The 17,385-nt window shown below is 41.5% G+C and overlaps 1 protein-coding gene across 1 annotated transcript; it reads left to right on the top strand.

Moving 5' to 3' along the window:
* The first annotated feature begins 14,131 nt into the window (after positions 1–14,131).
* On the top strand, positions 14,132–15,771 carry LOC310663108 (vomeronasal type-2 receptor 26-like). The gene is made up of 2 exons (XM_083410736.1): positions 14,132–14,253; positions 14,827–15,771. The coding sequence occupies exons 1-2, from the start codon at positions 14,235–14,237 to the stop codon at positions 15,726–15,728; spliced, it is 921 nt and encodes a 306-aa protein (XP_083266862.1). The 5' UTR covers positions 14,132–14,234; the 3' UTR covers positions 15,729–15,771.
* Positions 15,772–17,385: the final 1,614 nt, after the last annotated feature.

Raw genomic sequence — 17,385 nt, 5'->3', positions numbered from 1 at the left:
ATATGGAGTGGGGAAATAGACAAAGTAAAAGGGCCATAATATGCATATCCAACAAGTTGTGTAGGAAGGGCAATTTGTGTTTAATAGATGTAATAGAAGATTGCTGCAAAACTGCCAGGTTTGTAAAAGAGGCACCTAGACTGGTTCATATACATCACTCCTGAACGCACTGCACTAGCTTCCTGTGAGCTACTCAATATATGATTTTGGCATTGGATTCATAGGCAAAAATAGCTGAGAACACATTAACTAAAAATTTTACTCCCCTTAAGAATCTAGATATTCTTTTCCCAAAGTATGATGTTACTCAACATTGTTCACTTTCAGAGGCTAATTGAAAACACTGTTTTCTTGCTATTATTCTGGAATTTGTCACTGCAGAGCGTTATATAGTGGTGTCCGCATTGTGCAATCTGCTTCATTTTTGTATTTCATTTTAGTTGTTTTAAATAGTGTTGGTACAGTATTTTATATTTTACTGATATTTTATATGATTTGGTTTATAGTGCTCAGAGAAGAATAGCATATACAGTGGTACCTCGGGTTACATTCGCCTCAGGTTACATATGCTTCAGGTTACACACTCCGCTAACCCAGAAATAATGCTTCAGATTAAGAAGCTTGCCCCAGGATGAGAACAGAAATTGCGTGGCGGCAGCGGGAGGCCCCATTAGCTAAAGTGGTACTTTAGGCTAAGAAATGTTTCAAGTTAAAAACGGACCTCTGGAGCGAATTAAGTACTTAACCCGAGGTACTACTGTACAATCTAATGGAGCTCTTCAGGATTTCCCAGGAAAAGTTCCTGAGAGAGTACTTAGTAGATAGAGAATCAACGGCACCCTACAAATATTACAAAGGTTACAGAGCAAAAGTACATAATCAACAGTTTCTATCACTCCACTTCCACCTTGGAGTTTTTCTTAATCATCCACTTAGTAAATAAACATGAGCCATAATAAATGCTCCCCTATTCTTAGTTACAATCAAAATGTACAAGAATGAAGCTGTGATGATGCCATAATATTAATAATAAATATAAATAGAATACAAATATTTTGGGATATCATGATTTCTTGTTTCCACTTGGAAACGTTTGGCTTTTCTTTTTCCAGATTTCATATGGTTCATTTGAACCAGCCATAAATGATGGAACCAAGTTCCCTTCCTTTTACCGCATGGTCCCCAACGAAGACCATCAGTATCAGGGAATTATCCGGTTACTTCTGCATTTCAGATGGAAATGGGTTGGGCTCATCACTCCAGCTAATGAAGCTGGGGAACGTTTCTTACAGACAATTGAGCCAATGCTTTTCAAGAATGGAATCTGTTCAGCATTCACAGAAAGCGTTAAAACCAGTGTACATTATAATGCTAACTTACTAGAATTGGTGGACATAAAGATTTTATTACCAGCATTCACAACCAGCAAAGCTAATGCAGTTCTTGTATATGGAGAAAGTAGATTTAGTATATGGTTGTCAGCTGCTTTATTCACAATGGAGGTATCTCAGCTACTATTTCCCCCAAAAAAGTCCCGTGGAGGAAAAGTATGGATTACAACTACCCAAATTGATTTCATATTATATAGCCTTCAAAAAAGAATTAATGTTACTATACGAATGTTCCATGGTGCTATATCCTTTGCAATTCACTCCAAGGAGATTCACAACTTTAAAGACTTTCTTCGGAGTGTATATCCTCATTGGACAGAGACAGATGGTTTTATCCAAGATTTCTGGGAAGATGCATTCAGTTGTTCACTTTCAAATTCCACTCTCTCAAAAACTGTGTGTACTGGAGAGGAAATGCTGGAGAGCCTTCCTGCACCATTTTTTGAAATGAGCATGACTGGCCCCAGCTACAGTATCTATAATGCTGTTCATGCTTTGGCACGTGCCTTAAATAGCATGCACTTGGCTGGAGCCATCCGCAACAGGAGAGGTGCTAAGGGAAAACTCTCTCCTCTGTATGCAGATCCTTGGCAGGTATTGTTCCCTCTTACAAAGCATCCACTGCATTGGTACATTTTGTGAGTAGGCATTAGTAATTTTATCAAAGATGGGAATTAGAATATTTCCTATAATGATACTAAACAGACTTTAGATGACACAGGCTTTCAGAAGCAACAGACTACAAAAAACTACATGTAACTGAAGCTGTGCCAACCACCTTCTCCACACTGCAAAACCCCTCCATTTTCTATCCACATCCCTCCCCAATTCTTTCTGTCTCTCGAGTTACCCAGTGATGTAAGGTTGGAGGCCCCGGGCGCTTAATTCTGAGGGAGTACAAACAGGACCCCTACCCCAGGCACTGGCTTTTGCAGGGATCCTCATATACAAGAGAAAAGAGAAGAGCAGCCCATCAAGGAGCTACCACTACCTGGGCACGTCTTGGAAGGCCCCATCCCCAACTCCTCATCTTTCCCTCTTTGCCCACCGCCAGGGGTTTCTGGGACCTGAAGCCTCCCTGGTAGGTCGCCAGAAGAGGCTATCAATTGTTTGATCACTGTCTCTAGACCCAGCTTTTCTCCCTTTCCCTCTTCTGCCTCTGAGTGGATTTCAGTCTGGCACAGCCTCTTCCTGCTCCCTTAACCCTGTTGCCTCTTCTGTTTCTGACACCTCTTCCTCCCTGTCAGCTCCCTCTTCGCCCCCTGACCACTCCTTGTCATCCCACCACCAATCCCCTGGCTCTGAGCCTCCTTTCCTTGGTGTGTCCCTTTGGGGTTCCCCAGCGGCAGCTCCATACCACTCCTCTGCACCCAATATCCAACCATGCTCAAATCCATTCTATAAACTATGGAAAGGTCCAGTCCGATGTTCTCATGTTGCATTGCTCTCCTTTGAGAACATAAGCTCCCATCTCTTCTCTTACATGACTTCTGAAATTACATCCCTTTCTTGGATTTTGACAAACGTCTCAAGCAAGCAGGTCTATGGCCCCTTCTCTCCATAATATCTTTATCCAAGTCTGTTGAATGTTGAATTGGCACTGATTCATGGTTTCCTAACTCCTCCTGTATGTGCACCTAAAATATGGATGCTCTCCGCGGTGCACGGAAGCATTTAACTTTGATTCTCTTTCCACTTAGCTCCACTCATTCCTGCAGAGAATCTCATTCAACAACAGCGCTGGGGATGAAATTACATTAAATGAATATGGAGAGTTAGCAGCTGGCTTTGATATTACCAACTTGGTCACTTTCCCAAATAATTCCTATATCAGGGTCAAAGTGGGAAGTTTGGATCCTCACGGCCCTCCGGGCAAAGAGCTCACCATTAATGAAGACAGAATCAAATGGCACAGACGCTTCACTAAGGTATGGAAATAATGGCACAGTCCCTGAAAACCCTGAATTTGCAATTATCCACAAAATGGGATGTAACAAAAGCACTTCATACATTATGAATTTTGAAATTCAGTTGCACCTGAAACCACTTCAGAGTAGTGATGAGTTAGAATAGAGGAGTGCTCCCAGACATCTTGCTTCAAACGGAATGCAACTCCTCCCAGAACAGGTCAGGCATAGGAACCCAAAGCATTTCTCTCTAAGACAGGATGTGGCCTAACAGGAAACCAAAACCCAAAAGTCATGGAATGATTTCCTATTGCTAGTTTCTTGTAATGAACCTGCAGGTAGGAGCAGAACCACTATAATGGTTTACCTTTAATTCCTTGTGCCACACAAAGGAACACCATGTGAACTCCTTGAAGCAAATGCCATTAGGTGGTGACTCCATCAAAAGGCCAAGCCAGGGGTGAAATCACACTGAATCACACTGAATTCTAATACAGCTGTAAGGCTGGATGGTCCAGGAATCTTCTTAAGTTTGTATGATTCTTAGAACAGCAGCTTTTTACCCCACTGTATGTGCCACTTGTGTACCTACGGATCATTTCACGCTATTAGTCCTCCTATTTACTATTAAATCACCTGATATTGGATACTTGATACATTCCCCAAAACAATATCATAATATTAAACTCTTCCTATCTCTTTGCATAGGTGCCACCGCTTTCTCTATGTAATGCCAACTGCCATCCTGGTTACGGGAAGAAAAAGAAGGAGGGAGAGAAGTTTTGCTGCTATGATTGTGATCCATGTCCAGAAGGAATGATTTCAAACGAGAAAGGTTAGAGATGACATCTTGAGATACTGCAGAACCTCTGGGCTCCTGGCAATTTTGTTGACATTAAACTACTGCAGGAGAGAAGGCTTAAATTAACAGATGTGTTCTTCTAAATGTTTATAGATAATGTCAGTATATTTTAATCTTTAAAAGATCTTGAAGATTTCTTTTTTAAGTGGAAGCTCATATATTTTACTTTCAACTTTTACAAAGTTAGGGTGGAATAGAAGTGGTGTTTTCTCCTCTAAGAATTAGGTTGTTTACCAAGGGGGTGAAAGTCTCATTCAGCTGCATTGCATTTCTCATTTTGTTGTACTGTTTATGTGGCTCTAAGAAAAAGCGGGGAGACAGTAAAAACAGATATCACCCATGTAGAAAATTCCAGAATTTTTATTTTTGATGCACCTAGTACAAGCTCTTATACATTGAAGCTCCTATAAATTCTGATTTAGAAAACACTATGCTAAATGGACTAGTGATGTGAACTTCTTAAGAATACTTTAGGTAACTTCAATTTGCCACACATTGTTTGTGTATTTTCAGACATGGAAACATGTGTCAGTTGCCCAGCAGATCAGTATCCAAACAGCGGCCAGGATCTATGCGTTCCTAAGATCCCAAACTTCCTAGCCTTTGATGAAACCTTGGCCATTGTTTCAACTTCCTCTGTGCTTCTATTCTCTCTGATCACAATTTTGGTGCTTGGCATCTTCATTAAGCATCGCGATACAGCCATAGTCAAAGCCAACAACCGAAGCCTCACCTATGGTCTTCTTATTTCCCTCCTCTTGTGTTTCCTCTCTTCTTTGTTGTTTATTGGAAGTCCTAATATGGTGACTTGCCTTCTCCGACAAACTGCTTTTGGCATTGTCTTCTCTGTGGCCCTCTCCAGCATCTTAGCCAAAACCATATTGGTGGTTTTGGCATTCATGGCTACCAAACCAGGATCCAATATGAGGAAATGGGTAGGCAAAGAACTGGCTTATTCCATTGTCTTTTCCTGCTCCATTGTTCAAATAGGAATCTGTGTCCTCTGGCTGGCAACCTCTCCCCCATTCCCAGATGTGGACATGCACTCAATGACTGAAGAAATGATATTTCTTTGTAATGAAGGGTCAGTCTACATGTTCTATTGTGTTTTGGGCTACATGGGCTTCCTGGCCACTATCAGCTTCACGGTGGCCTTCCTAGCCAGGAAGTTGCCTGACACTTTCAACGAAGCCAAGTTCATCACCTTCAGCATGCTGGTCTTCTGCAGTGTTTGGCTCTCCTTCATTCCAACCTACCTGAGCACCAGAGGAAAATACATGGTGGCTGTGGAGATCTTCTCCATCTTTGCTTCTGGTGCTGGGTTGCTGGTTTGCATTTTTTCCCCTAAATGCTACATTATTGTGGTGAGGCCTGACCTGAACAACAAAGAGCAGCTAACCCAAAGAAAGGTATAAATGACAGTGGAATTTGTGGTTCTGTTGGGTCTTAAAATAAATGGACTTGCTAGCTGGTATCACTTTCCAGGTCCCTGCTCTGGATCTTTGTAGAGTTTGCTTCTTAACTTTTTTGTCTGCCAAAGTTTCCCAATGGCAATGGGTACAGATTTTTCCTCAAGTTCTACTCCCTAAGCCTTTTTCACAAATGAGTAATGCTGTAAAGCAATGAAGGTGAAGGTTCAAAGTTTCCCTCTCCTAGGTGGGCTCCCTTCCTAGGTTTATGAGACCCATTTGCCCCTCATTTCCCTCTACAGCACCTGCAGTAGCCACGTTTTTAAGCGTTGGGCCCACTTTTGCTCTCATCTGCTATGTTGTCTTTGCATGCAGAAAATTTCCCTAACTCACTGAGGATTTGAGGGCCATTGGCTGCCCTCACCGTATTTAGGTACTTCATGGAAGCTGCAAATTCATCTTGGGTTCTACTCCCAAAGCCATTTTCACAAATGAGTAATGCTTTAATGCAGTGGAGGTTTAGGTTGAAAGTTTCGCTCTCCTAGGTGCGTTCCCTTCCGAGGTTTAGGAGTCCCATCTGCCCCTCATTTCTCTCTACAGCACCTTCAGTAGCCACCTTTTTGAGCATTGGACCCTAACTCACTGAGTATTGGGGGCGCATTGATTGTCCTTTCCTGGTTTTCAGAGCCAGTTGAATATTTTTCATGGGGTGTGACTACTGTTGCAAGCTGACAATTTCTAGGAGCCACAGTTGAGAACTGAGTGCAGGGTGGGGTTCTGAGGTAGACAAACTACCCCAGAAGCATGACTTGTTCCCCGCTAGCATTACTACCCTTCCCTAACACTCCAAACATCCCTGTCATTTATTCCTATATATTTGATGCAAATGGAATTTTAATAGCAAAACTGTCAGACTTTCAGTTAAGATATTGTTAAGTTCAATTGATGAATGCTGTACATATATGATTGTTAATAAAAAGTCTCTTATCAATTACTGTACTTCATGGAATCTGCAAATTCATCTTGAAGACAACACAGGGTACCTGAAGCAAAAAAACATTGTGAAATAGTTACATTCTTTATCCCTCACACACAAGGCAGCTGATGAATAGAAGAAGGAGAAGTTTAAAACAGCCATTTCCCTTGTTTTTTAAATAGTTTTAAGAAAGAAAAGGAGCAGAGATATGCAACAATATCTGGAAGAAAACACACTGGATATTACTAACACTAATAGCACAAACCTTTTTTTTCTGAATTATACTTCTAACCAGTTTGAAAGAGAGGCGGCAGAGAATATCTCAAGTAAGCCCATTTTTAAGAATACAGATGTTTTGTTTCTAAAGCTGATTCTAAAGTCTATGTATGCTATTTTTGTAATAACTATAAAGCGAATTGAAGTGAACTAGTGTATTCTTATTGAAGTAACCTAAGTTTCTCCACTTGTATTATACTACCTTGTTCTAAAAATAAATCTTTACTGTTTATTTAAAGAACACCTGCTTGAGACTCCAACTTCTTCGTTATCCCCCTCACAAAGATGCCCCTGGGATAGTGAGGTTTTGTTTTTAAGGCTTCGGGTCAAAGGTTGTTTGGTGAGGTGGGGGCAATATATTTAAGTAAGAGCGGACACATGGGCTTGAGCGGTGACTGAGGTGCCATCCAAGATGTTGCTGTTCTCCATCATGCCTAGTTTGGATCTGATATCCCATTGGTCTATTGATACTATAATCCAGTGTCACCACTTCTTGATAAGGCAAGGATGCTATCCAGAATTGCTGCAACCATTCAGTTAATATGATGGCAAACAATGTCTGATCAGTGTTACATAGGTGGGAGAGTGATTGATACCACACTACTAACAAATTTCTAATACACCTACACAAATAGAAATCACAAGACTGTAGCTGTTATATAAGAGATTATTATATGTCCGTGGAATGCAATGGAAATTTTTAACATAGTGGAACACAGAAATAATGAAGAAGAATGAAGCCATCAAATCTAGCATGCAAGGGGAAACGTTTATTTAAATCATATAATTTGACATTTTAATAATTGGCATTCATAGTTGCATTAATTAGATAAAATTGGTATTGTTATAATGAGGTCGCTTTTGGAACAATATAGGAAAATCAATAAATATATATATTTTAAAAATAATAGTAGTAATATTTTGGCAGTTCCCCTAATGCCGATGCGCCATAGAATCCAAAAACACTGCACAAGTGATTCTCTCCCCTTTCATTACTAAAATTACAATAATCAACCCACCTGACTGAACCTTCAGTTGTCACAGTGGAAAAAAAGAATCAACAAGCAAGCCTGAAATGATTATAAGCTCTTCTGTGCTCCATAGACAACTAGGCTGGGCTCTGTTACTTATCAGTTATCAGTTTCCCTCTTTCATATCAAACCACTGCATCTTATTTGGTATGCAAGGCATTCTGTTGTGACGAACTTTAAGCTAACAATAATCTGACTACGTGTTCCTTACAGTGCCAAATTGACTGAATCAACTGCCACCCAATTTGTCTGGTTCAGATCAGGTGGAGGAGAGGAATAATACTGTCGGGAGAAGCAGGGGAGTCCATGCACACAAGGGAATTTGCCATCAGGATGTTGCTTCTGCTGCTTCTGCTGCTCCCCAATATAGTGTCCCAAGGACAAAGTGCTCAATGCACAGCAAATAATCCTGTTCATGTTCCACACGAGTGGTATGAGCCAGGTGACCTGGTCATTGGTGCAATGGCATCTCATATTTATTACATAGTCCGCAAGGTTTCCTTCAAGAAACACCCTTCCCTGGAATTCATTGATGCCCCACTGTAAGTAATCGTTAATTAATATTATTTTACTTATTCATTATATCTGCTGGCTCTCCTTATAGGGAGGCAGGTGAATCTCTCCTATCTAGACTCTGTGCACTGTTTAATTTTCCCATCAACCAAAACCTCACTTCATTTGCAGGGTGTTGACAAAGTTCTACCAGCAAATCCTGGCCCTGGTGTTTGCTGTTGATGAGATCAACGAGAATCCCAGGATGTTGCCCAATGTCTCTCTCGGCTTCCACATCTATGATAGCTATTATGATTCGAAGATGACCTACCGAAACACTCTGGACCTGATCTTTAAATCACGTCACTTTGTTCCCAACTACAGGTGTGGCATCCAGAAAAATGTCATAGGAGTCATTGGGGGACTCAGCTCTGATACCTCCTGGTGCATGGCAAACATCTTAGGTCTTTTCAAGATGCCACAGGTAGAATATGGATTTTGAAAAACAGAGATGTCATGCTTTCCTTGCATTAGGAATCTACTGATTCATAAATATGGAGTGGGGAAATAGACAAAGTAAAAGGGCCATAATATGCATATCCAACAAGGTTTGTAATAAGGGCAATTTGTGTTTAATAGATGTAATAGAAGATTGCTGCAAAACCTCCAGGTTTGTAAAGGAGGCACCTAGACTGGTTCATATACAACAATCCTGAACGCGCTGCACTGGCTGACTGTGAGCTACTGAATATATGACATTGGCATTGGATTCATAGGCAAAAATAGCTGAAAACACATTAACTAAAAATTTTACTCCCCTTAAGAATCTAGATATTCTTTTCCCAAAGTATGATGTTACTCAACATTGTTCACTTTCAGAGGCTAATTGAAAACACTGTTTTCTTGCTATTATTCTGGAATTTGTCACTGCAGAGCGTTATATAGTGGTGTCCGCATTGTGCAATCTGCTTCATTTTTGTATTTCATTTTAGTTGTTTAAAATAGTGTTGGTACAGTATTTTATATTTTACTGATATTTTATATGATTTGGTTTATAGTGCTCAGAGAAGAATAGCATATACAGTGGTAGCTCGGGTTACATTCGCCTCAGGTTACATATGCTTCAGGTTACACACTCCGCTAACCCAGAAATAGTGCTTCAGATTAAGAAGTTTGCCCCAGGTTACACACTCCGCTAACCCAGAAATAATGCTTCGGATTAAGAAGCTTGCCCCAGGATGAGAACAGAAATTGCGTGGTGGCAGCGGGAGGCCCCATTAGCTAAAGTGGTACTTTAGGTTAAGAAATGTTTCAGGTTAAGAACGGACCTCTGGAGCGAATTAAGTACTTAACCCGAGGTACCACTGTACAATCTAATGGAGCTCTTCAGGATTTCCCAGGAAAACTTCCTGAGAGAGTACTTAGTAGATAGAGAATCAACGGCACCCTACAAATATTACAAAGGTTACAGAGCAAAAGTATATAATCAACAGTTTCTATCACTCCACTTCCACCTTGGAGGTTTTCTTAATCATCCACTTAGTAAATAAACATGAGCCATAATAAATGCTCCCCTATTCTTAGTTACAATCAAAATGTACAAGAATAAAGCTGTGATGATGCCATAATATTAATAATAAATATCAATAGACTACAAATATTTTGGGATATCATGATTTCTTATGTCCACTTGGAAACTTTTGGCTTTTCTTTTTCCAGATTTCATATGGTTCATTTGAACCAGCCATAAATGATGGAACCAAGTTCCCTTCCTTTTACCGCATGGTCCCCAATGAAGACCTTCAGTATCAGGGAATTATCCAGTTACTTCTGCATTTCAGATGGAAATGGGTTGGGCTCATCACTCCAGCTAATGAAGCTGGGGAAAGTTTCTTACAGACAATTGAGCCAATGCTTTTCAAGAATGGAATCTGTTCAGCATTCACAGAAAGAGTGGAACTCAATCTAATTTATAACAGTAACCAACTGGAAATGCTGCATAACTCAAGGATCTGGTTACCAATTTTCACAACCAGCAGAACCAATGTAGTTCTTGTATATGGAGAAAGTAGATTTAGTATATGGTTGTCAACTGCTTTAAGCACAATGGAGTTATCTCAGCTACTATTTCCTCAAAAGAATTCACGTGAAGGAACAGTATGGATTACAACTACCCAAATTGACATCATATTATATAGCCTTCAAAAATTTACTGTTAATATACGAATGTTCCATGGTGTTATCTCCTTTGCAATTCACTCCAAGGAGATTCACAACTTTAAAGACTTTCTTCGGAGTGTATATCCTCATTGGACAGAGACAGATGGTTTTATACAAGGTTTCTGGGAAGATGCATTCAGTTGTTCACTTTCAAATTCCACTCTCTCACCAACCATGTGCACTGGGGAGGAGATGCTGGAGAGCCTACCTGCACCATTTTTTGAAATGAGCATGACTGGCCACAGCTACACTATTTATAATGCTGTCTATGCTTTGGCACATGCCTTAAATAGCATGCACTTGGCTGGAGCCATCTGCAACAGAATAGATGCTAAGGGAAAACTCTCTCCTCGCTATGCAGATCCTTGGCAGGTATTGTTCCCTGTTAAAAAGGATTCACTGCATTGGTACATTTTGTGAGTAGGCATTTACTTATCAGTAAAGAAATAAAAGAATAAAACTTTACAAATTAAAAAATAAACCTTTAGTAATTGTATCAAAAATGGGAATTAGAATATTTCCTATAATGATACTAAACAGACTTTAGATGACACAGGTTTTCATAAGGAAAAAACCACACATAACTGAAGCTGTGCCTACCACCTTCTCCGCACTGCAAAACCCCTCCATTTTCTATCCACATCCCTCAGCAATTCTCTCTATCTCTCTTACCTGTCAAGTAACCATGTAGTGCAAGGTTGGGGGCCTGGGGCCTATGGCCCCGGGAGCATAATTCTGATGGAGCACAACCAGGACCCCAACCCCAGACAGTGGCTTTTGCAGGGATCCTCATATCCAAGATAAAACAGAATAGCAGCCCATCAGGGAGCTTCCACTACCTGGGGACGTCCTGAAAAGCCCTGTCCCCAATGCCTCATCTTTCCCTGTTTGCCAATCACCAAGGTTTCTGGGGCCTGAAGCCTCACTGGTTGGTCCCCAGAAGAGGCTAGCAACTGTGTGATCACTGTCTCTAGACGCTTTTCTCCCTTCCCCTCTTCTGCCTCTGAGTCTGGATTTCAGTCTGGCACAGCCTCTTCCTGCTCCCTTAACCCTGTTGCCTCTTCTGTTTCTGACACCTCCTCCTCCCAGTCTGCTCCCTCTTCTGCCACTGACCACTCCTTGTCATCCCGCCACCAATCCCCTGGCTCTGAGCCTCCTTTCCTTGGGGTGTCCCTTTGGGGATCCCAAGCTGCTGCTTCCTTCCACTCCTCTGCATCCAACATCCAACCATGCTCAAATCCACTCCATAAACTATGGAAAGGTCCAGTCCGATGTTCTCATGTTGCATTCCTATCCTTCCAGAACATAAGCTCCAATCTCTTCTCTTACATGACTTCTCAAATTCCTTCCCTTTCTTGGATCTTGACAAAGGCTGGTCTCAAGCAAGCAGGTCTATGGTCTCATCTCTCCATAATATCTTTATGCAAGTCTGTTGAATGTTGAATTGGCACTGATTCATGATTCCCTACTCCTCCATTATGTCCAACTTCAATATGGATGCTCTCCAATGTGAACTGAAGTGTTTAACTTTGATTCTCTTCCTCTTAGCTGCACTCATTCCTGCAGAGAATCTCATTCAACAACAGTGCTGGGGATGAAATTACATTAAATGAATATGGAGAGTTAGCAGCTGGCTTTGATATTACCAACTTGGTCACTTTCCCAAATAATTCCTATGTCAGGGTCAAAGTGGGCAGGTTGGATCCTCAGGCCCCTCAAGGTAAAGAGCTCACCATTAATGAAGACAGAATCAAATGGCACAGACGCTTCACTAAGGTATGGAAATAATGGCACAGTCCCTGAAAATCCAGAATTTGTGGTTATCCACGAAATGGGATGTAACAAATGCACTTCACACATTATTCATTTTGAAATTCACTAGAACCTGAAACCACTTCAGACTAGTGATGAGTTAGAACAGAGGAGTGCTCCCAGACCTCTTGCTTCAAACGGAATGCAACTCCTCCCAGAACAGGTCAGGCGTAGGAACCCAAAGCATTTCTCTCTGAGACAGGATGTGGCCTAACAGGAAACCACAACCCAAAACCCAAAAGCCATGGAATGATTTCCTATTGCTGGTTTCTTGTACTGACCGTGCAGGTAGGAGCAGAACCACTATAATGGCTTACTTTTAATTCCTTGTGCCACCACAAGAGAACACCATGTGAACTCCTTGAAGCAAATGCCATTAAGTGGTGACTCCATCAAAAGGCCAAGCCAGGGGTGAAATCACACCGAATTCTAGCACAGCTGTAAGGTAGGATGATCCAGGCAGGAATATTTGTTGAATGGTCTCTTTAAATTTGAAAGTTCATTATTGTTCCACAAGATGTGTATGTCTTTAATGGCCAGAGCAAATAATATGACCTAGTTTTACAGATGTGAAGCACTATAGCAGGTGCTGTTAAAAAGGTAAAGGTAAAGGGACCCTTGACCATCAGGTCCAGTCGTGACCGACTCTGGGGTTGCGGTGCTCATCTCGCTTTATTGGCCCAGGGAGCCGGAGTACAGCTTCCGGGTCATGTAGCCAGCATGACTAAGCCACTTCTGGCAAACCAGAGCAGCGCACGGAAACGCCGTTTACCTTCCAGCCAGAGCGGTACCTATTTATCTACGTGCACTTGCTTTCGGACTGCTAAGTTGGCAGGATCAGGGACTGAGCAACGGGAGCTCACCCACTCACAGGGATTCGAACTGCCGACCTTCTGATCAGCAAGTCCTAGGCTCTGTGGTTTAACCCACAGCTGTTAAAAGGTAAAGGTACCCCTGCCCGTACGGGCCAGTCTTGACAGACTCTAGGGTTGTGCGCCCATCTCACTCAAGAGGCCGGGGGCCAGCGCTGTCTGGAGACACTTCCGGGTCACGTGTCCAGCGTGACATCGCTGCTCTGGCAAGCCAGAGCCGCACACGGAAACACGGTTTACCTTCCCGCTAGTAAGCGGTCCCTATTTATCTACTTGCACCCGGGAGTACTTTCGAACTGCTAGGTTGGCAGGCGCTGGGACCGAACAACGGGAGCGCACCCCGCCGCGGGGATTCAAACCGCCGACCTTTCGATCGGCAAGCCCTAGGCGCTGAGGCCTTTACCCACAGCGCCACCCGCGACCCTAACCCACAGCTGTTAAGTTGTGTTAATTAAGCTGTGTCACCAATTGGGTACAGTATATAAAGAGCAGCACCCAGCTCTCTCAGTATCCTATTGGATGGGTTGGTGGTTCGGTCATACTTCTTGATATATTATAATTAATGTAAAAGGAGTTTTTGTTATTGTTATTAAAACCTAGCTAAAGTTATTTTGCATTCCTTGTAATCTGTGGTCTCCCCAGCAAGCTCTCTGCAGCGCAACTAGTCTGCAAATAGCCAATAATACTGACATCTTCTTAAGCTTGTATGATGCTTAGAACAGCAGCTTTTTACCCCACTGTATGTGCCACTTGTGTACCTACGGATCATTTCACGCTATTAGTCCTCCTATTTAGTATTAAATCATCTGATATAGGATATTTGATAAATTCTCCAAAACAATATCATAATATTAAACTCTTCCTATCTCTTTGTATAGGTGCCACCGCTTTCTCTTTGTAATGCCAACTGCCATCCTGGTTACAGGAAGAAAAAGAAGGAGGGGAAGAAGTTTTGCTGCTATGATTGTGATCCATGTCCAGAAGGAATGATTTCAAATGAGAAAGGTTAGAGATGACATCTTAAGATAATGCAGTACCTCTGGGCTCCTGGCAATTTTGTTGACATGAAACTGCTGCAGAAGAGAAAGCTTAAATTAACAGATGTGTTCTTCTCATTGTTTATAGATAACAGCAATATTATTTTAATCTTTAAAACATCTTGAAGATTTCTTTTTTAAGTGAAAGCTAATATATTTTACATCCAACGTCTACAAAATTGGGGTGGAATAGAAGTGGTGTTTTCTCCTCTAAGAATTAGGTTGTCTGACAATAGGGTGAAAGTCTAACTAGTCAAACTAGCTTTTCTGAGATCCAAAGATTTCACATGTAATGTATTACTCATTTTGTTGTGCTGTTTCTGTGGCAGGGGGACAGTAAAAAAAGATGTCACCCAAGTAGAAAATTCCAGAATTGATTCACAAGTTTTATTTTTGATACACCTGGTACAAAAGCATTTGGGCTTGAAGATCGTATACATTCTGACATAGAAAACAGCATGCTAAATGGAATAGTGATGTGAAATTCTTAAGAATACTTTCGGTTACTTCAATTTGTCACACATTGTTTATGTATTTTCAGACATGGAAACATGTGTCAGTTGCCCAGCAGATCAGTATCCAAACAGCGGCCAGGATCTATGCATTCCTAAGATTCCAAACTTCCTAGCCTTTGATGAAACCTTGGCCATTGTTTCAACTTCCTCTGTGCTTCTGTTCTCTCTGATCACAATTCTAGTGCTTGGCATCTTCATTAAGCATCGGAATACAGCCATAGTCAAAGCCAACAACCGAAGCCTCACCTATGGTCTCCTTATCGCCCTCCTCTTGTGTTTCCTCTCTTCTTTGTTGTTCATCGGAAAACCTAATATGGAGACTTGCCTTCTCCGACAAACTACTTTTGGCATTGTCTTCTCTGTGGCCCTCTCCAGCATATTAGCCAAAACCATACTGGTGGTTTTGGCATTCATGGCTACCAAACCAGGATCCAATATGAGGAAATGGGTAGGCAAAGAACTGGCTTATTCCATTGTCTTTTCCTGCTCCATTGTCCAAGTAGGAATCTGTGTCCTCTGGCTGGCAACCTCTCCCCCATTCCCAGATGTGGACATGCACTCAATGATGGAAGAAATCATATTTCTATGTAATGAAGGGTCAGTCTCCATGTTCTATTGTGTTTTGGGCTACATGGGCTTCCTGGCCACTATCAGCTTCACGGTGGCCTTCCTAGCCAGGAAATTGCCTGACAGCTTCAACGAAGCCAAGTTCATCACCTTCAGCATGCTGGTCTTCTGTAGTGTTTGGCTCTCCTTCATTCCAACCTACCTGAGCACCAGAGGAAAATACATGGTGGCTGTGGAGATCTTCTCCATCTTTGCTTCTGGTGCTGGGTTACTGGCTTGCATTTTCACCCCTAAATGCTACATTATTGTGGTGAGACCTGACCTGAACAACAGAGAACAGCTAACACAAAGAAAAGTATAAATGACAGTGGAATTTGTGGTTCTGTTGGGTCTGAGAATACATGGACATGCTCTCTGGTATCATTTTCGGGGCCCTGACTCCAGATATGTGTAGAGTTTGCTTTTAAACTTTTTTGTCTGCCAAAGATGTCCCAAAGGCAATCGGAACAGATTTTTCCTCAGATTCTACTCCCTAAGCCTTTTTCACAAATGAGTAATGCTGTAATTCAGTTTGAGGTTTAGGTTCAAAGTTTCCTTCTGGTGGGCTCTCTTCCTAGGTTTACGAGACCCATCTGCCCCTCATTTCCCTCTACTGCACCTTCAGTAGCCACCTTTTTGAGCACTGGGCCCACTTTTGCCCTCATCTGCTATATCCTGTCTTTGCATGCAGAGAAATTCCCTAACTCACTGAGGATTTGAGGCCCATTGGCTGCCCTCACCTAGTTTAGGGAGCCACTTGAATATGATTCATGGGATGTGGCTGCTGTTTCAAGCTGACAACTTCTAGGAGCCCCAGGTGAGAACTGAGTGCAAGGTGGGGATCAGAGGTAGACAAACTGCACCAGAAGGATCACGACTTGTTCTCCGCTAGAGTTACTACCCCTCCCTAACACTCTTTACATCCCTGTCATGTCTTACTGTATACTTAAAGCAAATGGAATCTTAATAGCAAAACTGTCGGCCTTTTAATTTAGAAATGGTTAAGTTCTGTTTATGAACGTTGCACATATATGAATGTTAATAAAAAGTCTCTTATCAATTACTTCGTGTAATCTGCAAATTCATCTTGAAGACAACACAGGGTACCAGAAACAAAAAACACTGTGAAATAGTTGACGGCTCTACATTCTTTATCTCTCACCCACAAGGCAGCTGAGGAGTACAAGAAGGAGAAGTTTAAAACAGCCATTTCTCTTGTTTTTTAAAAGTTTTAACAAGGAAAAGTAGCAGAGATATGCAACAATATCTGGTGGAAAACATATTGGATATTGCTAACACTAATAGGACAAGCCTTTTTTCTGAATTATACATCTAACCAGTTTGAAAGAGTGGTGGCAGATAATATCTCAAGTAAGCCAAATGGCTTCACAAAATACAGATATATTGTTTCTGAAGTTGATTCTAAAATCTGTTTAATTTTTATATATAATATTTTTTATTAATTTTCAATTACTATCCAATAATAGCGTCATTAAAACAATACGAAATTGTAATACTAATACTAATCACTCAAATACCGAATCATATAATTTTGGTGCCCCCCCCCCATGCTTGATGATTTCCTTTATTTCTGCATTCCAAAATCTTATTAATTTCTAATAATCCCTTATACAACAACTGCAATATTAATAACTTCTATTCCTGATGACACATTAAATGATTCATAGAACTACAAATGAGGCACTCAAACTACATCCTTGTTCTTCCTGTGTGTGGCAGTTATTCTGTCTGTGGTGTTTTTTCCAATCCTTGTAATATGTTGTGTCTATTGTTCTGGCAAAGTTGGTTCCACAAGTATTTCTTTTTACTTTTCTCTCCTGCCAGAAAATGGTTAAAGAGCGGCAGACTCTGATTCACTGTGGTTCAAGGAGGGAGAGTTGAAAAGGAGCGGATTTCCAGAGCAATGGAGTCAGAGTGCGGCTAAGAGGGGGGTTGAGTTGAGGTGGTTGAGGAGGGAG

The sequence above is a fragment of the Podarcis tiliguerta genome, assembly GCF_965153285.1.
Source record: "Podarcis tiliguerta genome assembly, chromosome: 13".
NCBI classification, from domain to species: Eukaryota; Metazoa; Chordata; class Lepidosauria; order Squamata; family Lacertidae; genus Podarcis; species Podarcis tiliguerta.
This window is presented reverse-complemented; position numbering and strand designations above follow the sequence as displayed.